The sequence below is a fragment of the Wyeomyia smithii genome, chromosome 2 (assembly GCF_029784165.1).
Source record: "Wyeomyia smithii strain HCP4-BCI-WySm-NY-G18 chromosome 2, ASM2978416v1, whole genome shotgun sequence".
NCBI lineage: Eukaryota > Metazoa > Arthropoda > Insecta > Diptera > Culicidae > Wyeomyia > Wyeomyia smithii.
The window spans coordinates 81,400,373-81,425,141 of record NC_073695.1 but is presented as its reverse complement, the minus strand read 5'-3'; the positions used below and the strand labels follow the sequence as shown (position 1 = coordinate 81,425,141).

Sequence of the window (24,769 nt, the reverse complement as noted above, 5' to 3'; positions counted from 1 at the left end):
TATTTAACGCTAGGTCACAAAATATTGTTTGTGACCTACTATGCACTGCCTCGCTGAGGAGTGAAAGCTAGCCAAATAATTCACAAGGGATTTTTTTCTCTCATAATAATTAGGGAAAGTGAACCACATAACATGGTGATTTTGCTTCATTGATTATTAGCCTATTTTAGTTTTCTGCTATTTTTTGCCAAAATACATATCGAAATCCTTGAAAACAAAAATGGTAGTAACGGACCCCCCTCTAAATTTTGGCATGTGTCAAGTGTTCGATAACTGCAATGTAAACTAGCATTACTCAGAGGGAGAGATATGCGAAGAGAGTGTTGTGAGCCAAACGAACATGTCCTTGTTCGAGCCAAACGAGCAAGAACGGTTACACATTGAAAGGTATTGCAATAAGGTTAAAAAGAAAATATTTTTTAACACGTTTTTCATGTTTTATTGCTAAAACATGAATTGGAATGCTCGAAAGTTGCTTCATCACAGTGATTTCAACTGCTGGTTCACAAACCCTTTGTATGGTCTACAGAATAATGATGAAAGTATTTAAAATTAAACATGAACATAAAATTTAACACCTTCACGGTTTTTGTGATGCACTTTATTATTCCTCAGGACTTCCACCGTCACCATCAGTTATACGAGCCGAATAAAAAAGTTAGTGAAATTGCGCTTTGAGAAGAGATCTGGCACCTCTGATATGTGAAACCTAGTTGCCAAATTGGCGGTTTTTTTCATCGCTCATCTCTCCCTCTGAGGATCTCTAATGTAAACTTGTTGCAGTTATCAAACGACGACTGTATTTGTAAAAATAAGCCTGTCCTCGATTTGAATCTGTTTTTGAGCTGCAGCAACTTGGAAGTTTGAAAAATATATCGCTTACAAATTATCTGGCATCTATGAATGTGCGACATCTGCCGGAATTTTCCACAAGCATCGATCTGCCAATTTTGAAAGTCAAAAATTTTCTCACATTCGTAAATAGACATTTCGTACAGGTACAACAGAGGCAAATTCTAACAACAAATTTAGTTAACTATTTTTCATACAGACCTATATTTTACATTACGGTAAGAAAAATGATTATTTTATGTTATCTTTATATCTGGAACAGGATATTTTCATGTTTGCTTAATGCAAGCTAGCAAGTTTTACACTCCTGTAACCTTTTTCTAGAAAATCTAAGATTTCAATCCATGTGTTGTGGCTGCACACATTTTAATTACAGACAAATGGCTCGCGGACACCAGAAAATACAATCGCAACAGAAAGCCCAAGAAAAGGCAGCGAAGTTAAAAAAACAACAGGGTCACGGATTGAGCGATCAGATGAAGGCAGCACAGAAGGCTCTCGTTTTTTCATGCGCCGTGTGCAAGGTAATTTTTCATACTTTCACCCACTGAATTTTACAGAGAGATATGGCGATTATAGTGAAGAAGCTTTACAACCTGTTTTGATCAATGAAAAATCATGCTTTGGCCACATATTCTAATCACTGTTCAAAAATTGGTGTATATAGTTACCTAAATCCTAAAAACTCACAGTATCGCATCTCTCTTTTCAGTCCCAAATGCCTGACCCAAAAACTTACAAACAGCATTTCGAGAATAAGCATCCCAAATCGGAACTTCCCGCTGATCTTAAAGACGTATAACGGAAATTCAAAAACGAGCGGTGATATAAAAAAGGCACGCATCCCCTTTTTTATTTATATCAAACCTGTAATAATACATGCAAACAGGAGATTCTATTTACCAGTCTCCGAGCTAAATTTAAGCGTCCTCAATAAATGAGAAAAATGTACGTTCAAGAGCTACAAACAGTGAAAATTTATGATATTAAAGGGAAAATAATACTGCAGCTACTACGCGCAACAACATCCGTTCTGTAATTATGCCATACAGTGAAACAGTATGTTCGTGCTAATGTTTTGCTCTCGGCAATAAAATCAGAAAACTAACTAGAAAATAACGCAGTTTGAAGTTTTTAATAATGTATAGAAAAATCAACCATCCTACTCATCTGTGTTATGTTCAATAAAACAATCAAAGTTAATTTCCAGAGAATCTACACAGATCAAGAAAAAGCTTTTGTGCAGTCTTTTATTTTAAAATTTTACCTAACTTGGAAACTCCAGTATAATAAATTGACAGCAAAAATATAAATAATATAAATTTACCTGCTCACTTATAATTTAGCCTAGTTTTTATGCAATACCTGCGCTTTCGAAATTCAACCATTAGTTAAGTAAAAATACATCGCAGAGCAAGAATTTCACTGTTGCGAAAGAAAGATACTGGTGTAATGGTCGTATTACAGAAGCTTCGATAAAAAACTAGTCTTGTTTGAAATATATGATCGAGTCGAGTCGACTCATCTTCTGTTCTAGAGCCCTATTATAGGCCCTTGTTAGGGAATACTCTGAATTTACCTACATGTCAAATTTCGAACCTTATTTCAAAATAAGTAATGGAATGATATTAATCTCTAAAATTTATTTAATACGCACGATGCAGAATGTCTCTGGAAGAAACCGGCCAAACGATAGCGATTTATATTCGAATGAGTTCTTGTGCTGCCGCTCTTCTTTGGCTGGAATTATATACAAATACCTACATTGAAGTAGGGAGGAGGCTTGAACATTAAAGGAACTAAAACTAGCAGAAAAAATCCTGTGGAATCGTCTCGGTACTGTTGTTTCAATGTGTTGGTCTTGGTATCTCTCTCCGCCGTCATGACTGGTCCACGCTTTTCGAAGAGGCCCGGTTAAATTTCCTTTAGTTCAGCCGGAAGTTCTGATTTCGGGTGCTTATTCTCAAAATGCTGTTTGTAGGTCTTTGGATCCGGCATTTGGGATTTACAAACAGCACAGGAGAACACCAAAGCTTTTTGTGCGGCTTTCATCTGGTCGCTCAGCCCGTGACCCTGCTGCTTTTTCATTTTAGCGACCTTCTCTTGAGCCTTCTGCTGCGATTGAATTTTTTGATGTCCGCGAGCCATGATGCTTTGCATAAAAAAAATCAGTTTTAGTTGGTTATCGCTCGTTTCTGGTTTAACTATCGTTTTTTTCTGAAACCTTGTGGAGCTAATGTTACTTACTTGCAAACCAAAATATATTTTGACTATGTTAAGTATTCGAAAATCAGTATGAAATATTAAAAACCTTTCATGAACAGCTTAGCTTTTCTTTGCTGATGATTCCATTGACTAGAGCTGCCAGATTTAATAAAAATTAACGTTTTTGCAGATCGATCGCATCGCATCCATCAAAATCAATATCGATTACTATTTAGATTCTTTTTCGTATTAATTATCGATACTTCGTCCTGCCTTATATGCTAAACCAAGGGGATGACAACATGCAATCTCTTCCTAATGTGCGAATGAAGAGTTGTTCCTGCAACCACTTTAGGTTAAATGGAATTTTTGCTGGACTTTTTCCTTAGCTGTCAGGAGAACCGCGAACCTTTGAGATGTTGGGTACGCAGCAAATATATCACAATTAGATTTTTTTGCCGAGAACTCAATAGCTGATAAATTCAGCGAATTGATTTACAAGTTTCGGTAGAATTTTCAAGAACTTCGACAAACAAAATGTCAATGCGTGCTGGTTTACGGTAGCTCGATATATTTGCTAAATGTTCGTCGAAACGTTTCGCTGACATTTGTTAAAAACTTCGCCGAGCTTGGTCAGCTGTTGGGAAGTTTACCGAGATAAATTAATAGCGAATTTCTTTATTCCACTGTGTGCGGGCAAAACTGCCGAGGAATAATAAAACGTCGTCGCCATTTAAGACGCAAGTAAGAAAGAGATGCCAAATAATTGTTTACGAACTTAGCACGTGCGGTGGTGGGTTGAAGCTGACAAATTTTACAGTGCGCTTCGGGCAGCACGGCAGGTCAAAACTGGGTCAAAATCGAGCGAATAAAGAAGGATTTCGACAGCAGTTAGTGCGCTTCCAGGTCAAAACGAGGTGAGCTGGTGGAATAAAGAAATTCGCTATAAGTGTGATGAGGTTTGACAGCGACAGCATAGTCCGGGATAGAAAGCGCAAGATGCGTTTATTTTGGAACTTTTGATATTTTCGTTAATTGATAGCACAGAGAACAGACTAACAAGTAAACTAAAAAAGTTTGTGTGCGCAAAAAAAACCCTCCGAATTAAACCCCTCGTCATGCTGAATGGGTATTAAAGCCCGATCAACCACTCTTTATGCACCTTTATGAAACGATAACAACTAATAGATATAGCGATCGTTTTCGTTTCGAAACTTAAAGAGTCAAGCAAAATATTGTCCTCTCACAAAAAAGTTAGAATGCAGGGTATTTTCAAGAAAAAGAAGAAGCAACACCCGCAACTGACAGACATCTCAAATACTGATAAAAAAATTCTGTAAGGAATAGCACTCGATACACGTGGATAGTAAAATGTTAGTGATTGAAATACAAAAATATCCGAATAAGTTTTATTCTCTACACCTCATTCGTTAATTAGAGTCTTTTTATTTGTTTTTTTTTTATGTTTTCGTTGGTCTTGATCGAGCAAAGAATATCGTATTCATCATCAAAGGCATGTACGATTGATTGCCATCAGCGATGGACACCATTTCGCGTATTTTTAGATCGGTTAGTGAACATGAACATGGGGGCTCAGAAGCTTCGGTTTTTCGAAAAATGTCCTCACGGGTAAAAATAAATTGAAGCTGATAGAGTTTCCCAGCTGGAAAATATATAATTTTTTTTAACACAAAAGATCAAAATAATGGTCGCAGTGGTCCAAATCTTACAAAAAAAAAACACTAGATTTTAACGTTTATTGCATCTCTAAAAAATTTGGCATCACAAATTTTTTTTGCTATCGAACATTTTTTCATTGGTAAAAAAGTATAATTCTACCCGCACGACTTCCCGAAGTCCGATTGTGCTGAAATTTGGAATAGTGACTTCTTTCCAGAAGACGAAACTTTTGAGCCGTACCTCTTAATCTCTGAACAAAATTCAGAGGTCTGTTTTCCCGTATATCTCATTGACACATTTTTTTTTTGTTGAGGTTTTAACCGGTGGTCATTCACCACCCGAAAAAAATAACATCATAAAAACCTTGAATGTTGCTGTAATTGTACATAGATTTACCATTATTTAACTATGATTTTCATTGTAAATTTATCAATTTTACATTAAATATCATTGTCCAAAACAATAGAAAACATTGTTTTTGCCATATTTACCATGAAAAGGGGGGGTTGTTATGTATCTTAACAGCATTTTTTCACGCATTTTTCCCATACATTTAGAAGTCACTCACAATATTTTTCATGGTAAAATTATTGTCGGCGGTAGATTCAACAACAAAAACGTTGTGCATTTACTGTTCTCACTGCAAAATACATCGTAAATTTTTTTTGGGCAGTCAATAATAACTATGTTATATTGCATACTGTTTAAGCAACACCAAATAATGGATTATAACTAGTTTATTCGTAGAACATTCTGATTGAAAACCATATCAATGCGGCTCTGCTGCATAGTCGAGGGCAAGGAATCAAGGCGGCTTGAGGTCAATGCTATTCAATTTCAATTGAAGTAAATTGAGAGTTCTTGAGTCGCATTTTTATCGGTGCTGTCTGAGATTGTCATTTTCGGTTGTTAGTTACGGTTGTCAGTTGGAGCGCAAAATTCTAATTTTTCTCTGAAATCACAATATTGGAACCACGGTGGATTCGAAATTGAAATGGAGCCACAAAAAAAAACACATACATAGGCGCGTCTAAGGCCTACTAAAAACACTCTCATTTATTTTTGCTAGAAATAAGCAATATTTCGCTGGATTTTGCCAAACTGTAATACAGTCGCCGTTCGATAACTGCAAGTCTTTAACTGCAAGACCGATAACTGCAACAACTTTGCAGTATCGGACCGCAATCCGTCAAATCTGATGTCGAAGTCATATTTGACATTGAAAAAATGCATTCTAAAATGAAAATTGTTGAATCTATAGAAACATTTCAAAAGGACTTTTTCATTTCTCTCGATTTTTTCTTCTCGATTTCGTTTACTTGTTCTCTCTTCATTCTAGATAGGAGATTATAGATCTCTACTATTAATCAATGAAGCAAAATCACCATGTTATGTGGTTCACTTTTCGTAATTATTAAAAGAAAAAAATATCCCTTGTGCATTGTTTGGCTAGCTTTCACTACTCAACGAGGCAGTGCATAGTAGATCACAAACAATATTTTGTGACCTAGCGTTAAATAGACCATTTTAGGAACTGACAGGTATCACGAATCCTGGTGACATTGATGTTGCTTTTACTTGCGTTATGTCAGCGGTTCCGAGCTTTCTGTCAAAATTTCATTCATGAATTGAGTTCAGAAACGCATCGTAAAATGGTCTATTGTAGTGATGAATTTTATTCTCGCCTACACACTCAATCAGATAATAAAAGCTCGGTAATTATTATTACAATTTCGATCGGTAAGTTGAGAAAATACAGAGTAGTTTGTAAAATTGATATAACTGTACATAATTTCTGTATTCAACAAATAATTTTACTGAATACTGCTATACTTTCTACTGAACTGTTCGGTAAATTAAACTTTTACCGAATATTGGTAAACAACTACCGGGCCAACTATAGCGCTGTCAAATTTTCTCTATTCGTTGTTCTCCTTCTGGTTGTCAAGTCACATTCTCGGTTCGTTTAAACATTGAAGTTCCTGCATAAGAAAAAAAAGGAGGACGTTTTCCAACAACTTTAGCAAGAAGATTTTTTCGTAAAGTATATGATGATTAAATTTGTGAATATTTTAGGCATCAAACCATCATAATTTTTGCTTCTACTTCCGAGCATCTGTTGCATTCTACGTAAATAGTTTACACCGCCATGTTAATGGAAATGGACACATCCGGAAGATTCTCGGCTTTGAAACTATGAGCATACCTGGCATGAAGTTCATGCAAAGTCCACAGCAGTATAAAACGTTTGATTTTTACTCATGCAAATCCGGTGCGGCGAACGACGATTTTTGATTTTTTTGGGGTTCAATAGTTAAAATTTTTAATAACATCTGAATAAAAATATTAATATAAATTTACGTCATGTTTCTGGTTTTCTTAAATAATTAAAAGTGAACAAAAAACAAACATCACAGATCTTTCGGTACTGTCTTACACAACTTACAGATTTGATTGGTGGTTTTGGCAACTAATTGCATTCGCCGTTTTCACATATCAGGTCGGTAAGAATGACAGAAAGCAACAACAATTTGATTACTGATCGGTCGGTAGGGGTTTATATTACCGAACGTTTTACCGAGCGCTCAGCTGTTGAAAAGTCGGTGAAAAAAAAACGAATTCGGTGATTAAATGTAAGTGTGTACATATTGGTTATGTAAAGTAGTTAATAAAACGCAATTAATTATGATGCGGAAATATGAATATCAAATTGATTAATCGAAAAGCTTTCCTATTTTAGTTTTCTGCTATTTGTTGCCACTATTCCATTAAAAAAATTCATTTCGACATCATTGAAAACAAAAATGGTAGTGACAGTCCCCCCTCTAAATTTTGGCATGTGTCAAGTGTTGCATTTATCGAACTGCATTCGATAACTGAAATGTAAACATGTTGCAGTTATCGAACGACTACTGTATATTTACAATTTACAGAACAATAAAATTGTTTTGGCAATTTTCACCATGAAAAAGGTATCTTGACAGCAATTTTTTGGGCATTTTTTCCAAACATTTAGAAGTCACTGACACTGACTGGTAAAATTAATGTCGGTCATGGATCTAAAGATTATGAGCATGCGGTAAAACGAATTTTGCAGGCCACTTGATAACAGCGCAAACTTCCAATACGCGAAACACCATTCTCTACATACCACGGCTCTAACAATGTTGGTTTACTGGCATCCCTGATTTGCTTTCAAAAACCACGTAAGAAATGTCGCATTTTGACATATATCATAAACAAAGCACCTGTAAGCATAGTTTTTTCACACTTTGCGAACAAATTCAATCTAAAACCCAATTAAAAAAGTATATATGTCAACGAAAGTTTCAATTTTTTATAAAGGTAATAATAAGAGTGTGGCATGTATGCTTAAATCAACCTTGAGATGTTCCAATTAAATCTGTTTTTGTTTCCTACCAGAATCTACTGCGTGAGGAACGTATATTCACAAAATGTCTAGGAGTAGAAAGGTCTGCTCCATCGGACCATGGCTGCTGCTCATTATTTTTATACTGGACAGAACTTTTGCTCTTCCGGTGGTGACTCAGAAAGCAACTACCGAGAAGAATAATGAACAAGACAAGGACAGCAACGTGGAACAGCTGGAGGTAGGTTTCTAAAATTATTTTGGACGTGCTATGCTTTTACAAACAGAGCCACAAGAACATTTATCTTCAGTCTAGAGCAGTGGTTCCCAACCTTTTAGGCTCCGCGGCCCCTTTTGCTAAACACAAAAGCTTAGCGGCCCCCTATGCAAAGCTAAGAGAGCTTCGCGGCCCCCAGAAGTTTTGCTTTAAGAGGCTGCGTTTTTCAGTCTCATATCGTTCTGCAAGTCCAGTTTGTTTCACGTTTTAGTCCTAGTACGCAAAAGAGTTGAAAATCCGCCTTCAAAGAGGTATCTAGAAAAAAAGGTAAATAACAAGAGGGTTGTGTGCAAAGCCACGTCCGCAAGGTTGAAGTAGAATACTTATACAAGAAAGAAAACCCGGCTGCTTGCGTGTCAGTCATTTTTTCTAGTAAATAAACGTTTACCAATCAGATCAATCGAATTTTGCGCTTCAACAAGGATTGACCTTTTTCAATAATATAAGAAGTTGCTTGTCATGGTTGGGGCTTGACAATTTTAAAATTTTGAGATGAAATTTTTTCGGATGTCATGCTCATGACTGAAGGAAAAGATAATTCAGTACGTTTTGAGACACGAAGATGAAGTAAAATTTATAACTTTTACAAATTTAAAAATGTAAATTAACTCAGAAAATATTAACTCTTCAATCAAGTTTTTATTTCATCCTGAAAAGTACAATTTGTTGTTCATTTTAGTATCGGATAAGATGCCGATCACATCTTTGCGTTATCACTGACAGTGCGAACAAAGTATTCCTTGTGATAAAATAAACAGTGAAAAGCTGATTGAACACTCAAAACTAGACGGCTCACGTGTTGTCAAAATGAGTCAACTTTTCATTGAATGCATTTACTAGTGCCCACTATCGCACAGAGACTGCATTTTACTAAAGTGCCTCACTGCATCACCCGCTATCGATGCTGAGATCCGCTGCAAGTAGTTCGCTATCCATAGCCATGCGACAGTTGTGGCCGCTATATGCTGCCATTGGTATCGACTGTCCCTGCATCAGCTGGCCCAGCTGCTATCGTTGCTGGAATCCGCTGCAACTAGTGCGCTATCCATTGCTACGCCACAGCTGTGGCCGCTTTCCGCCATCGCTGGTATCCACTGCACTACTAGTGCTGCTGCTAAGGAAGGACGACTGCTGTTGTCGTTGTCTAGAACTATTATGAGCGGCTTCGGCTGAAACAGGCTCTTCTATAGGCCAAATAGCATGTTTCATATTGCAAGATATATGATTCTGTCGACCGTGCTTGGGAAGCAATCATATAACGACCAATCAGAGGTCGAATTTTTCGTTTTGACAAGGCTTGACTATTGTCAATAGTATAATAGTGTGAAAAATAAAATTACAATTATCTTCTTTTGGGAAGAATCTTAGAAAATTTTCCAATCTATTGCTGCAAGTACGAAGGAAATCCATCGAATACTAACCGATTTATTAGCATTTGAAATTGGACATATTTTTCACTTTTTCCGGTTTTAGATTTTCATTTCACATCCCTATGTAGCCGAACTTCCTGAGAGAAGTATTCTACTTCAAAAATTAACTACCTGTTAAATTTGCCAAGAGCTTCGCGGCCCCCGGTTGGAAACCACTGCTCTCGAGAGTGTAACACGCATGCTGTTGCTCTGTAACGTGTGCTGTGAAAAACAAATATGTTTATTTAGTTTATATTAAATTCTGCCTTTACATTAAGATGTTCGTTAGTGCGGTCTTAGGCAGTATTTAATTTTAAAGGAGAATCAACGTTTCATGGAATCGTGATATTCGATTAAATCATTTAAGGCGCTGTTGCGATTTATTTATTTTAGTTTTTAAAATTAAATTATTTATTTCAATTTTTTAGAATGTAATCGAATACAACAAATACCTCCAAGAAGTCGTCAAGGTTTTGGAAAGTGATCCCGCCTTCAGAGAAAAGCTAGACAAAGCGGTTGAAAGTGATATTCGTGTAAGAATTTCATTTATCCTATCCTACGGACTATCTGATATACCTATACTGAATAACTCTTTTTAGTCCGGTAAAATTGCCCAGGAGTTAGAGTACGTTAATCACAACGTTCGTTCCCGACTGGACGAGCTGAAACGTGTTGAGCTTCAGCGATTGCGAGAGCTGGCGACGAAGCAATTTGAGCTGACCAATGAGATCGATAGGGAACACATGAAAATTGCCGAACATCTGGATCACGAAAACCAGCACACATTCGAGATTGAAGATTTGAAAAAACTTATTCTAAAAACATCCCAAGATTTATCGGAAAATGATCGCCGCCGCAGGGAAGAATTCAAACAGTACGAACTGCAGAAGGAATTTGAAAAACAGGAAGCAATGAGGCAACTGGATGAAGAACATCGTAAGAAATACGAGGAAGACTTGAAGAAGCAACAAGAGAAGCACAACAGTCACGAGAAACTTCATCATCCAGGTAACAAAGCACAGCTGGAAGAAGTTTGGGAAAAGCAAGATCATATGGAGGGGCAAGACTTCGATCCAAAAGCATTTTTCATGCTTCATGATCTTGACGGTAATGGTTATTGGGACGAAAATGAGGTAAAAGTGCTGTTCATCAATGAGCTGAACAAGATGTATCAAGCGGGAGCTCCCGAGGATGACATGAAGGAGAGAGCCGAAGAAATGGAACGCATGCGTGAGCACGTGTTCAGCGAAGCAGATGTAAATAAGGATGGCTTAATTAGTTATCAGGAGTTTCTAGATCAAACCAAACGAGATGAGTTCCAAAAAGATCCTGGATGGGATACTGTAGACCAACAGCCCCAATTTACTCACGAAGAGTATTTGGAGTATGAACGACGAAACCAGGAACAAATTCAGCGGCTGATTGCTGAAGGAAAGGTAAACTTTCTAACTAACATTATTCATGCAAACATTAAGTCTAACTATCTTCTACGTATTTAGCTTCCGCCGCATCCAAATATGCCCAACGGTTATTATCCAGGACCTAATGTGAGTGAAATAGTTACAATGCTTCGAGTTTATTAATCACTTCTTTTCATCTTATACAAATTTGTAGGCTGGATATCAAGTTCATCCGAACGCAATTCCTCAACAACAATATAATGCACCACAAGCCCATCCGAATCAGGTTCCTGCATACCACGGAGCTCAACAGCAAGGATATCCTCAACAGGTTAATCTTCACCCTAACCAAGTTTACCAACACCACCAGGATCCAAACTATCCCCCACAAAATCAGCAAACTGGACAACAGTCGAACGTTTATCAAAATGTTCCCCAACAGTATCAACAACAGCAACAACCTCCAGCACAACAGTATAATCATCAACCACAATACCAGCAACAACAGCAGGTTCAGCACCCACCTGTGCAGCAAAATGTTGTAAACAATCAACCTCCACAAAAACAACCACCCCAACAGCAAAAACAGCAGCAACAACCTGCTCCCCAAAGTCAACAGCAGCAGCCGCCGCAACAACATTATAATATCCCAGGCAGTTCTACTGTTCAATCCAATGTACCACAACAGCAGCAGCAACAGCCATCCGTACAGGCAGCCAAACACTAAATATGTTTTTCGATGTATACAAATTGATGCAACAAAAAAATTTTTGCAGTACTGTCAAACAGTGATAAAAGATTTATCAGCAGACTTCTAATCTGTGTAATGTGGTGTGGGAATAAAATGTATAGCACCGAAACATAACTTTGTAAAAAAATCTATTAAATACTGCATTTGATTGACATGCTTAGCATTTGAAATTTCGTAACTAATCTTGAAACGACAAAAAATATGTATGCCGACATCTTTGACTTTTTCAATTCATGTAAAAATAGACGAATATACAAGACTTTTGAGACTGGAAAAAAATATCTGAAATTGAACAAATCTGACTTTTTTGTGTACGATTAGCGTTTATTGTTTTTTAAATAAATTTCAATTGCAAAACTGTGTTTACTTATTTCTGATATTCCCCTGCTGCAATGTCATTTCTGTTCGATTCTCTACTAAGTAACCCGAGTTACTATTAGAACTAGAAGTTCACTGCTTTACTTCATTTGACGTAACATCATTAAGAGCCTGATGAATGAAAAACCCCAAGAAACTCGGTTCCTGGCCGCATTTCTACAATCCCGCGGGCAGCTAATGCTTACCTAAGTTTGCAAGTTGGTCTAATCAACTTGCTCGCTGCGATCCTCTTCGTCGTGTACGAACCGGATTTCCAGCAGACGCCAGATTTGCAGGGTAGTTGTCCGGCATTCGTGCAACATGCCCTGCCCAGCACGGACGAATACTCCAGCTTTGACCACCTCGCCAGCGAATTGCTCTAGCCCGTGATTAATCCTCCACCGCCACACAACGGTCTCCTGCACGCCGCCAAAGATGGTTATTAGCACTCATTGCTCGCGAGAACAACTGGCCTCATAGGCGTTTTCTGCAGGATACGTTTTGTGCGAGGGCTAAGTCTGTTTGACCGTAAATGCTTTGAAGCCCATAGTAGGCAGAACTTCCGTAGATAATACGTTTCCGGATCTCACGACAGGTATCGTTGTCCGAATTAATAGTAAGCTAAGGTAGACAAACTCGTTGACTACCTCGAGTCAATTGTTACAGTACTGGCTAAGCGGGTCCAGTCGTACTCGGTTCCGCCAGCCCAACCTATTCTGTCTCCTGTTTTAGTCTGGTGTTCTGCTCTGTCCTCACCTTAAATGATCAACCGACAATATTTGCGTCATCGGCAGAGCAGATTAATTGGCTGGATCGGTTGAAAATTGTGCCGCGCATGTTGAACGTCGCTCGTCGCAGGCGAGAGAGGCCATCACGTTGTTGAAGTCCCCTGCGAGGTTCAAATGAGCCGGTATATCCACACGAAATCCTCACATAGCACTGGTTTCCATCAATCGTAGCAGGGAAAGTCGCTCACGTTCCTGATCTTCCATAGCTCTTTCCGGTCAATTGTATCAGAAGCGGCTTTAAAATCGATGAATAGGTGATGCGCAGGCCCTCTGTACTGCCGGCACTTCTGGAGGATCTGTCGCAAAGTGAAGATCTGGTCCGTTGTTGGTATCATGTATGTCGGTATCATAAATCTTAACAATCAGTCGATGCAGGAACTTTTTTTTTTTTTTTGGTATGTAGTCATGTTTATTAAATTATTATTTACAAATACATTTCAAGTGTAGCCCTTAGATCATTTGTATCTATTGCGTTATTATCACTTATAATATAGTCTATATAAATGGATACCAGCTTCAGGATTTTAGTTTTCACCATTTTTGATGTTCTCGTCATTGTTGGTTTTTCGATATCTGAATACGTTACTCTCCGTCGACCAGGTAAGTACCTTGCGATGAACTGCTGTAGTGTTGCCCAAGCGCTGATCACCCGCGGGCACTCCGTTAGCTTATGCTCCAACGTTTCGATTGGTGTGTGACAGTGTAAACACTGTTCACTATCCACACGGTGCATAATATGCATCAAGCGACGGTGTTCTGTTTTACCGTTTACAAACATAAATAGTGTAGTTTTTTGTTGCGATGTTAAACAACGGTTTTGCAAAATGTTGGACCAAATTAGGCGCCAGTTTGTTGTTAAGTCCTCCCGTTCCACTTTCGGTTTTTCAGTTCCCTCTACAAAGTGTCGGTGTATACCGTCGGTGGACAAATTTTGCAGGACTATCGGCGGAAGCAAAGCGATATGTTGCCGTATTTGTTTCAGACACGGACAGTTCACCGGTAGTTGTAGTCGCGGGGTGCCTTCAATGAACGCTTTATAAAAAGGCATGTATTCAAGCTCGCGGAGGTGTCGATTAATCAGCAGCGCTTTACATTTAAACGCTGGCAGATGTAGTTTAAGCCCCCCTTCTTTATGGTCACGTGACAGCTGTGTTATTGGGACACGCGCGGGAAGGCCTCTCCAGAGAAAATTTCCCATCGCTGCGGTCAGTTTCGCAACATGCATATTTGTCGGTGGTAAGATAGATGAGATGTACCAAATCTTTGAAGTAGCAAATGTGTTAAGGAATGCAACCTTTTGCAGCAGTGTTAGCGACTTCGCAGCCATGTTCCTGATAATTCTATGAGTATGTTGTTGCTATGTGAGTTTATCACACATATACCCTTGGAAGTGAGTGAAAGCCTTTTCCATTTGTTATACTGACAATATAAAATATATTTGTCTCGTTCCAGATAGATATTTATGTACAAATCAAAGTAAAATCAGATGAGTAGATAAATAGCTATGATGGGTTTGTCTATATTGTGTGGTTAGTAAGTCGGCCATCGTTTTATTAAATTATTAGCTTCACGTAATAGCACTAAAAAAGGTATACTTATTCGAAACTGAATCGTAATCTGCTTTTGATACATTGCTCAAACTATTACAACTACGCTGTAAACATAGAAAAAAAAAGAAGTTGCAGCATAAATGTGTATATTCGTGTTTTCTTCGAGAGCTCTAATTTCGATACTGCGCAACTATGCATTTCTTCGATGAGCTAGTTCGAATTGCTTCTTTTCTATTTTAATCAATCTTTCAATCGTTTTGATGATAATATTTCATGATTATGAAATTTTCAAAACTTATGCGTTCAGAACTGGGACTTACGAGCAAACTTAATAAGTAGAATGAATCGACATTAACGAGCGACATTTGTATAAGAGACGTCTATTACTGTTGTTTCCACAAGGACTAAGATTACTAAAATTTTATTACGAAAAACACGAAATGCAATGAAAGAAATATCAACGTACGCATCAAATAGAACATTGTAACGATAAAGTTCTGCAACAGAACGAACAGCGAATGGCAAACTTCGAAATGTTATTTTAAAGCTAGTAAGGCGTAGGTATTTTGCAACCAAAAGTTAATAATGTACAATGGAAACACAATATTTAAAATAGTTTTGTGCAGAAGTTCTTGTTAAAATTTTCTCGTAAGATTTTTTTTGTAAGCTCTGTTAAGATTATATAATACAAAGTAATTCGGTTGCGAGAAAGTCGCTTGGGATAGCACGTACTACAGAATGTACAAAATATATAACAAAAACTGATGCCAACATATCACACATAAATATTTCCTTCATTTCGATTGAAATACAGGAATAATTAGCTAAAAAGCCTTGCGATTAGTAAGCCTGCTTCCGTCTTCTTTAAAGGAGTTGGCCAATAGACATGTTAACAAATCTTTCTGAGCACGTTGATACTCTAAAATAGGTACGCAGCACGGATGTAAAAAGAAAATCGAAGGATAGAAAACCATGCGGACAAAGTCTATCGCCTCACATAACTGGTTGGTCGCGGAAGAGCACTGCGTGCCGTTGGTGGTCGCAGATTAGACGGTGGCCGTAGGCCTGATGCCTTGGTTGTAGTACCGTTTGACGCCAGTTTACTCGTACTAACCGGCGGTCCCGTTCGATTCGGTTCGATTAGGTTACCAGTCTTTGGTGGTCCGAGGCTCTTGCCGCTGTGAATTCCGTTGCTACCGCTGATATCTTCAATGCTATTGTTGGTAGCATATGATTGTACATTATTGGCTATGCTTTGACTATCTACACGATACAAACTCCCTCTAGAGCTAGCCGATGATGATGATAAACTCTGCAGGAAAAACATAAATGGGGAAGGCATCAATATAAAGAGACTTGACACATTTAATCATTAGAACTTGACTAAATGGGACTTATACTTACATTGATTGACTCGCTGTCCGAGTCGACATATTTTCTCTGGGAACTGTAGCTGAAATAACCGGAAGAGGGTCGAATCAGCCCTAATCGAGAGGCGTTGCCCTTAGGTGCCCGCATTTGCACGCCTGATAGCTGTGGACATGAAATGTGAAGAGATTGAATCACGATGACCACGATAAAAAAAATTCGATAAGCAAATTTAATAAAATATCAAGCACCAAAAACAAAAGCAATAAACTAAATGCAACTAAAGTTAGAACAAATGGGAAAAGGCAAAACATGTTAACAAATAATCGTAACGTACAGTAGCGTTGTTTGTTGTAATACTGCTGGAATTCAGTTCGGTGCTGCGGGTGACTGTATCAGATGCAGCTTTTTGCAGGGCCGTCGTAACGGGTCGTACCAAGGAACTGGCACGTGGAGTTCGCAAGTTCAATTGCAGTCTAGAGTGGTTATTTTTCAGCTACAAATACAACATTGACGGCGGTTAGTTGAAAAACATTATGAGTTTATTAGGTAATATAACGTAATGGCATGATGGTGACAAACAGACAAGAATGACGGAGGTATGAAGTTTAGGTCTAGTGCAATGAATTCTGCATACGTGAATGAGCGTTCGTTGTTCACATTGTCATGAAAATTATCGAGAGAAAAATTACAGTGATCGAAATATTTGTCACCAGTATCTAAATGGTTGGTGGATTTGATCAACAGCCAACTAAACCACAATTCGAAGAGGATCGGGGAGATATAATTCCAAGAATTCCAGTGGTTAAACAAATTATTTTCATTACCCCAATTGCTTAGGGAAAATAAAAAAAATTTCGTAATACATATAATAGTAGAATGAAACGACTAAGTATATCTTAATAAAATACCTAAAACACACACATGCATGGAATGCCAAATTGTTATCTCATAAACTTGTACAACTCAACGACAGACTTTCATGCTTCTGTAAACCAACTTTAAGCGATAGACTTAAAAACGATACTAACCTCGGTGTTGCTATTATTGTGCGACGTCTTTTGTGCGGACAAACCTAGTGGAGTCGGGATTCGATTCACACTGCCATTCGAGCCTCCATGGCCACTTTGGTTGTAGTACAGATTGTGATATGACTTCGATTTTGTACCCATGGGAGATTTGAGGTTCGATTGCGGCACCGAGCTTGCTATACCACTTTTACCACCACCACTGCCGACTCCATGGCTCATCTTTCCACCCAATGATAGTCGCGGCTGATTGGACCCCAGTGCATGCTGATAATTGGGACGGTCGTTCTCTAAATTATCTGTAGAGCTTGATTTCGTCGCCAAAGGAAGTGACAGGTCTTTCCTGGTAATTCCAAAAGCTCCTCCTGGGCCACCGTAAAGACGAGGCTTGGATAGCGATCGGATTTTACTTTCTGGTTTTACAATTCCTTGTGGACGCTTGAACAACGCTTCTTCAGTCTTATGTTGTAGATCCATATTGCTACTAACGGTGGAGGGATTCGTCGCAATGGTGGTAGAATGCCGAATCTCTTTCGGAGAATTGAAGTCTACACGGCTGAAGGCACTCGGTTCTGTTGCTGTCTGCGATTCAAGTGACTCTTCCTCCAAGGGAAGAGACACTGATTCAAACTGGCAGTCTTCAGTTGTTTCTTCGGGACTCGGTACGACTACCATTCCCTCCGCAAGCCGTTTGTTAATGCGTATCGTTTTGAAACGATCACGATTCTTTTTGCTATCGCTACCCCCTACCTCTTTGTCGGTAAGGGGAGGATCAATTGCCGGTTTCATTTCGTTCGTTGACTGCTGTTCTGGATCATGTACGGAAATGTCAGTAGTTTTTTGCTGCGGCGACAACGTTAGGTGGACGTCCTCGTTGTATCTACTTCTGCGATTTAATAAACGTTCACTGCCGCTGGAAGAGGACATACTTTTCGCCATTGAGTCTGCCAACTTATTATCCAGCGGAGAAGACAGAGAATCAATCATTTCTGTTCGTTTTCGCAAATCCTCTAACTGCTTCTCAGAGTTCATTCGTGAATGGCGCTTTTTGATGTTGTCCAGCGATTGTCGTAGCTTGACGCTATCCATTGAACGTTTAACATCCGTTAATGAGTTTAACATTTCGTCAAAATCTACGCCATTGTGTTCACTCTCCAGTATGGATTTTTCAAACTCCTCAAAGTGCTGCAGAGATATCCGTTTTTCGCTTTCCAAAAGATGCGATCCATTGCTACTTTCAGTCTTGTTAGAATTAGGTGTGATTGGAAGTTTACGAAATTCTACATCAAATTCATCGGTCTCCAAATGACTTGCAGACATTTCATCATTCAAGTTTCGACTTCGCCTGACTACTTCTGATCTGCGTTCCGTATGAGGAGCAATTGGAGATACATTCACCTCGTATTTACTAATATCGCTAGTACGATTCCCTCTACACACATTCACAAAAGGCGTAGATTGAACAATAGTAGTCGTGTCCACAGGCTTTGTCCTGTCGGCTGGTAACTCGAACGTTCCATTTGGCGTTTCATTGTGGCTATTGAAGTCAACAGCGCCTTCGGGACTAGTAGGTTCCGTTAACGTTTGGTTCGTAGGCCTTTCAAACGTCTGATTCAATACTGGAACCGATGGAGAAGTTTTTTCACAATACTCGTACGTTCGATTGAGTTGTTTCTCCGCTCCATCTACTTTAGCAGTACGATTGAGCGAGAAGGTTCCGTTGCAGTTATTTTCCACGCCGAAAGTTGCATCCAATAGTTGGCCTTCATGTACAGCATCAAAGGTTCGGTTAACTGCCTTTTGTTCCACACTATCATCTACATTGGGTAGTGCGTTGTGTGTGCCATTTAGGCACGATTTGGGTTTCCGATAGGTATCAAAATTTCGTCGCCTCTCAAAGGTGCTATTCAATTGTGTTCTCATTCGTGTTTTCGGAAGTTCTTCCAAAGTCGCCGCCAGTTCAGCTACTCTTTCACTGTTTTCAGTAGTTTCGTCGGACAGCCTACCCTCTACGCTTTTTGAAATGCTCTCCAACGAGTTCTGCATTGTACTTGCTTCGGACAAAGTTCCCTCAATTCCATTCAAATCAGTCCTTGATATCGCACTATCCTTCGTTAGCGTTGAATCTTCAAAGCAGGATAAACTTTCCAGAAACTTGCGATCCTTAATAACATCGGACAGTTTGTACCCATCAAAGCTACTCTGAGAGTTGAGCATTCCTTCGGCTGTACTGTTTGTACTGTTGGTATTCAATAAACAGCTTACGTTAGTGAAATCCCCACTAGTTATCAAACTACCGCCCATTTTTTCATTTCCGGAGAAATCCATTGATGACATGATGGAACCGGGTGGGGAAACATCATTGAGCCAACTTTTCTGCATCAAGTGACTCGAGTGCGTTAGCCCATTGTTGCTGGATGGCGTGACCGGTCCACCAATGTGAACATTTAAAAGGGGAGAGGACACTTTGAGCTGTAAAAAAAAAACAGAATATAAACTCCATAACGAAAAACTTTTCAATGTGTTTGAAATACAAACCTGTTGCACTTCGGAAGGACTCTCCTCAGGAGTGTTGGACGAATCGAACGTTGTATCTAATTTTTTCTTCGGTCTGGTAAATGTCCGGGTGTCAACGTACTTTGAACCTATAATCAGAGATAGAAAAAAAAATTAATTCTTGCTGCTTATTGTTTCTAGAAAATTGCGCTCCATTGCCGAGAACATAATTGTGGATCTGGGGTAAATTTTTTTCTACTAACCGTAAAAGGGCATTATGTAATAATTCTTCCGCTAGAAACAGACGTTTGAGATAGAACAAATCAGAATGAGTGCAAATTGCTACTAATTTTGCTGAGCAACTAGCATCCTCGAGTCGCTAGAATTCACAAGACAGAGTCGATTATGCTTAAAATAGAAGTGTAGGTGCGTGGCAGAACACTCTCCTGGGGTATGAATAGAATAGTAATTTGTCTTCAACGCCTGATTGATTCCGTATAGGAAATCCACAAGGAGACGAACTTTACCATTTAGTTTACGTAGGAACAGCTTGGTCATTTGCCGTGACAATTTCTAGTGTGTAACACTGTGAATCTTAATTGCACTTTCGTTGTCGTGCAGTTTCGTAGTATACATTTTGTATTTAGTTCTTTGTTTTATTAATATTTGCGATCTGATCACAACGCCATTAAGTGTGACAAAAAATATAGGCCAATAACCTGTAATGTGTAAATTTCTTCGATAGCTGTATCAATAAGTTATAATTTGTATCATATTTTTTTCAAGATTCCTTTTTCTTTTGAGTGTTTTTTTTTTTTTGCAGGATCTGAAAATTGTTCTCTCGAAGCCAGATTATTCTACTGGCGCCCTGACCTTTTTCATATTTTCTATTGCGATATATAGGATGTTGTTTTGATATTACAGCTGATAGTAGCAAGGTACAAGCGATTCAAAGTGCAAGTTGCGGTATGAAGCCTAACTTTGATTTCCAAGTGAGGTGCTCGAGAAAATTAAGTAACCGCAGTTGTGCAAATTTCCAGAAAACTGGTATTGATAGTCATCGGCTTTGCAGTGTAAATTGTAAGTACAATCATTCGTATCATAAACTTATGACTTATTTCTTGCATTCGTAAGCGATTTGTAGTGTCCAACAAACGGAAAAGGAATGTATTTCATGAATTTTGATACGAATATTTTTCATCCTATCTTAATATTATTTTCAACGTGGGTTTCTTCTGAGTTACCGAAGTTCCGAATCGGAATTGTAGCACCAAGGCTTTGCTTTGCTTACTAGAAACCTAAGAGCTTTACCTGAACTGGTACCCGTAGACATCGTAGCCAGAGAACTGTGAATATTGCAGGTAAAAGTCGCAGCCATCCAGGAAGTGCAGCCGCCGACGGGAACGCGTGGGTTCCGAGTGGCAGATCCTATTGCGGGACAAGCTGTGGACCGTTAGGATTGGGTGAGGTCAAGAAAGCTCGTAAGAATCAAAAAGCCATAAAACAGCTGAAAAGGACCGCATCCCTGACGAATTTTTGAAGGTCGCGAGTGAGCAGCTGTAGGTTCTCGGCCCAATATTTGGATTTGAAAAAAGGTTCCGCCGTTTGAAAGATGTGGAAAATTGACAAAAAAAATGCGGCTGGTTCTTATTTTTATCAACAGTTTTTAAAATAAACTTGAAGAGTGTCGTGTGAATCTTTCGAACAGTTGATTTCATCAGATCGATGTAATATAGAGACACTTGTGAAACCAGGAAAAATGATTACCCACGATTATATACAAACTTAACTATCAGCAGCTTTTTGATTTTAAATGACTGTCTGAATCTTTTAAAATCATTAGAACAGAAAAATTTTTGAAAAATGTTGAAATTAGAATTTAAAAAAAAAAAATCTTCCATAGAAAATTTAATTTTAATTTCTCCATCCTGGACGTTTTTTTAAAGTTGCCCAATACCTTCAAGTTGCTTAAAAAAAAAACAAACAAATCAGCTCTGTTTTTCAAATTTAAATTTAGTGTTTATTTTCAATTTTTTTAGTCGAAAAAAAAAATTTAAAGGTGTATATTTTTCTATCAGTCATTGTTAATTCCCAACTACTCATTCTCAGACAGTTTTTCTATACAGCCAACGATTTCTAAACTACAATGCAAACGCGTAGTTTGCTAGGCCAAATTAGGGTTTGCAATCCCGAGAATTACCTTTTCCCGGGATTCCCGGATCCCGGGAATAGAAATATTGATTCCCGGGATCCCGGGATTCCCGAGTCCCTCGAAAAATTTTCCATACAATATTGCAATAAAACTAAATATCGTATCAAAACACGAAACTTACGTCGTAGAAGTGTGAAGCAGCTTCAAAATGTGTATTATACGAAGCATATATTTGCTTGAAATGACGATCAATTTTTGCTTACCGTGTGATATCAAATTATTTGCTTAAATTATTTGTCAAAAATATATTTTGTCTTATTCAGTAAACGAAAAATTAAGAAATATTTTCTTCGTCTAATGTCTTTTTTGCTAATGAGTTTACTACTAAGCGGATAGTTGCTTGATTTTTTCTTTGTTTATTGACAAAAAAATTTGAAACCTGTAAATTGATGAAAAAATTGTAGCCCGTAAATCAATGCGACCAGAAATAAATAAATTAATAAAACTCAGTCAGTGTAACTTGGGTCGTGGCCGCGATTTCACATTATTTACGTAGGAATTCAAATCCTGCCTGCTAAACACTCAGATAACTTCAACAAACTAAAAGTATTGGACTCTGCAGTTTCTAATGGAATGTAGCAAGAGCTGGAATCGGTGATTTAGAAGTATTCTAGAAATCAGACACCAGCGGTGATTCAGCGATCTTAAGCAAAGTTTTACAAAAGGGAATTACGTTATTTGGGCTTAACAAAAATTGTCACCGGATCTGAGGCGATTGTCCGACGGCATAAAAACCCTGAAACCTACTCTTCTGCTAATATTTGCTACAAAAATCGATCATGAATTTCTGGAGTGAATTGAATAAGTTTTGTTTTTTAATCCGTTTTTCATGCGAATTGATAATGAAATTGTAAACGATTGTTTGATACCTTTTATTGATAAACATTATTCGCAATCTCATTTTTGCTAAGAAGTTATTTCCATTCCCGGTTCCCGGGAATTCCCGGGAAATGAGATTTTTCATTCCCGTTTCCCGGGAAATCTATTCCCGGGAATATTGCAAACCCTAGGCCAAATGCGTGGGAAATTAAAAATTGTCGATTAAATGTCTGCGTATTTTCAGGTCATTTGAGATGATTTTGCTCAAAAGAAAAATTAGAAATTTATTATCTAAAAGAGCTTATTTTTCAAAAATCTGTTTTTTTTATAGAAACCACAAACGTTTACCTAAACATTGAGGACTCTCTGATCATGGAGAAATCAGGAAAAAAAGTTATATTTTTTGAAAAACATTTTCCTTTTTTTTCAATTTTTTTTTTCGAAGGACAAAATTATTATCTACAACTTTGCCTGCATATTTTTTTTGAGAAACGAAATTATTATCTACAATTTTGCCGAAGACATTACACCGATCAAACAAACCGTTTTGGCTCTAAAAATATTTTTAATCAACCTTCCCAAAGTAGCATTTTTAAATAGCTTCTCGAAAATGAGTCGTGTTCCAAAAATTTAAACCAGTGGCATCTTTCACCCATAGAAACATCAATGCAAAGTTTCAGCCAAATCAAAAATGGTCTACTAAATTGGTCGCCCGTTTTTTGTGAAATTGCACTGCTGTATCCAGAACAAAAATGAAGTTGAATTGTTGTTGTTAAAGTTTATCTGTATTTTTATGAAATTGTTGGGTATCTTCACAGAACAGATATGCAACTTCGAACAAAACTCTGCAGCAAATCGGTGCCCAAGCTTTCGTACTCATTTTTTGCTGTTCCATCCTACATTGATTTTACAGTGCATCGTTCGAACAGTTCGCTCCAATAGTTTGAACATGCACCAAAAAATTATTTTTTTTTGCTTCAATAACCGGGCAAAAAGGTGATCTTGAATAGTTGAATCTATCAAAATCAAGTTAAGACAGGACCGCATTCAAGAGATTTTTAAAGCGGAAATTCAGTAACAATTCACAATCAACGTCAATAGAACAAATTGAACTAAAAACCTTTCAACCATTCAAACATTGTTTAACAAATTTTCTTGGATCGTACACCTCGCGACTGTTGAAACTATTTTAACCTGTTAGTTGATTTACTTGAATATTTTTGTTGGACTTGGAAACTAAATTTCTTGACCAACGACAATATTTTTTTCTCAGACCGTTTTTTTATCAAACATTGCAAGTAATGCATATCAGACGCGCTATACACAGCACTGCTTATGACATTAGGTACAATGTAAAAAAATGATTGTCGTTAGTCAAGTTCAGTTTTCAACTTGGGCATCAATGAAATTCATTAAAAATATATCTACATAAAAACCGTTGCACGTATGCGGGGGTGGTACTGTACGATTATCATGAAAACGCACCCTCGCTATACCAGTACAAGGGAGAACAAAGGATTCTCTCGGCGAAAAAGCGGCGAGAGCTCATACAGTCCTTTTGTTGAATGAATGGAATATAAGCGTAATAAAATTTCGAGTGTAAAATGCGTTCTCTCCACCGCTAGATGTCGATACTTAAAATAAAGAGATTTTGTCTCATTTTTGGTTCTTCAGTTGAACAGATGTGGTATCTTACATGTTTTTACAAATTCAAATAATTTACATTGATTCTGTGCCGAACACGCATCAGTATCGGACGTGTGATCGGTGATCGCTCCGATAGAATATAAAACAAAAGACGTGTGAACAAGTGTTGGCATTGTTTGCCTGGTCGAGTGAAATAAATCCGGGTTCAAGGTCGCGCCTTTGTGCAACTGTTTCGCATCGTGACTACCAGCTGGTGCGTAAGCCGATTTGGCTGCTGGCTGAATTGTGCTACAGCAGTGGAACACAAAAGAGGAAAAAGAAGAAGCCATCAGTTGACAGTGAGTTGTATCGCTGTGTGGAGTGATCTCACACCTGGCTCGCTGCTGGTGGCTGTTTGGTGCTGCTGGCTGTAACGGCTGCAACTTCGAACGATCGGACAACCAACCTTACTGGAAGGGAGAAGTAAATAGGTACGTGCTCTTGTCGGCGCTAGTGCGCTAGACTTAGCGGGATGAATGTAGATCCCTCGCCTTCGCGCCACCATCCCCGAACCCCTCTGA

General features: G+C 38.2%; 4 protein-coding genes across 8 annotated transcripts in view; 2 read left to right on the top strand and 2 right to left on the bottom strand.

Annotated features, from left to right (window-relative positions):
* The first annotated feature begins 802 nt into the window (after nucleotides 1-802).
* LOC129721715 (zinc finger protein 706-like) lies at nucleotides 803-2,091 on the top strand. Its single transcript, XM_055674612.1, has 3 exons — nucleotides 803-1,070; nucleotides 1,229-1,376; nucleotides 1,565-2,091. Exons 2-3 carry the CDS (start codon nucleotides 1,233-1,235, stop codon nucleotides 1,652-1,654), a joined length of 234 nt encoding a protein of 77 aa, XP_055530587.1. The 5' UTR covers nucleotides 803-1,070; nucleotides 1,229-1,232; the 3' UTR covers nucleotides 1,655-2,091.
* A 379-nt stretch (nucleotides 2,092-2,470) lies between these two features.
* LOC129721716 (zinc finger protein 706-like) lies at nucleotides 2,471-3,223 on the bottom strand. The gene is made up of 2 exons (XM_055674613.1): nucleotides 3,100-3,223; nucleotides 2,471-3,004 (listed from the first exon to the last, which is right to left on the bottom strand). Exon 2 carries the CDS (start codon nucleotides 2,998-3,000, stop codon nucleotides 2,767-2,769), a length of 234 nt encoding a protein of 77 aa, XP_055530588.1. The 5' UTR covers nucleotides 3,001-3,004; nucleotides 3,100-3,223; the 3' UTR covers nucleotides 2,471-2,766.
* Nucleotides 3,224-7,941: 4,718 nt separating this feature from the next.
* Nucleotides 7,942-12,301, top strand: LOC129720766 (nucleobindin-2-like). The gene is made up of 6 exons (XM_055672478.1): nucleotides 7,942-8,082; nucleotides 8,161-8,348; nucleotides 10,222-10,326; nucleotides 10,393-11,229; nucleotides 11,293-11,340; nucleotides 11,408-12,301. The coding sequence occupies exons 2-6, from the start codon at nucleotides 8,193-8,195 to the stop codon at nucleotides 11,918-11,920; spliced, it is 1,659 nt and encodes a 552-aa protein (XP_055528453.1). The 5' UTR covers nucleotides 7,942-8,082; nucleotides 8,161-8,192; the 3' UTR covers nucleotides 11,921-12,301.
* A 2,198-nt stretch (nucleotides 12,302-14,499) lies between these two features.
* Nucleotides 14,500-24,769, bottom strand: part of LOC129720765 (serine-rich adhesin for platelets) — a 41,667-nt gene continuing 31,397 nt past the window's right edge. For 3 of the 5 annotated variants that reach the window (XM_055672473.1, XM_055672475.1, XM_055672474.1), the window contains exons 4-8: nucleotides 19,574-19,680; nucleotides 17,039-19,507; nucleotides 16,345-16,503; nucleotides 16,044-16,172; nucleotides 14,500-15,951 (exon numbers count right to left, since the gene is read on the bottom strand). In XM_055672473.1, the coding sequence (XP_055528448.1) occupies nucleotides 15,625-15,951; nucleotides 16,044-16,172; nucleotides 16,345-16,503; nucleotides 17,039-19,507; nucleotides 19,574-19,680 (3,191 nt within the window). In that variant the 3' untranslated portion in view covers nucleotides 14,500-15,624. Of the gene's footprint in view, nucleotides 15,952-16,043; nucleotides 16,173-16,344; nucleotides 16,504-17,038; nucleotides 19,508-19,573; nucleotides 19,681-19,794; nucleotides 19,933-24,769 lie in introns of those variants that run through there. The other 2 variants (XM_055672477.1, XM_055672476.1) reach the window with 2 other exon arrangements.

Excerpts from the sequence above, each read along its gene's own strand:
- LOC129721716 (XM_055674613.1), bottom strand. The coding sequence starts at position 3,000 with ATGGCTCGCGGACATCAAAAAATTCAATCGCAGCAGAAGGCTCAAGAG.
- LOC129721715 (XM_055674612.1), top strand. The coding sequence starts at position 1,233 with ATGGCTCGCGGACACCAGAAAATACAATCGCAACAGAAAGCCCAAGAA. Across the intron at positions 1,377-1,564 it reads TTTCATGCGCCGTGTGCAAG|TCCCAAATGCCTGACCCAAA; the intron begins GTAATTTTTCAT and ends CTCTCTTTTCAG.
- LOC129720766 (XM_055672478.1), top strand. The coding sequence starts at position 8,193 with ATGTCTAGGAGTAGAAAGGTCTGCTCCATCGGACCATGGCTGCTGCTC. Across the intron at positions 8,349-10,221 it reads GCAACGTGGAACAGCTGGAG|AATGTAATCGAATACAACAA; the intron begins GTAGGTTTCTAA and ends TCAATTTTTTAG. Across the intron at positions 11,341-11,407 it reads GTTATTATCCAGGACCTAAT|GCTGGATATCAAGTTCATCC; the intron begins GTGAGTGAAATA and ends ACAAATTTGTAG.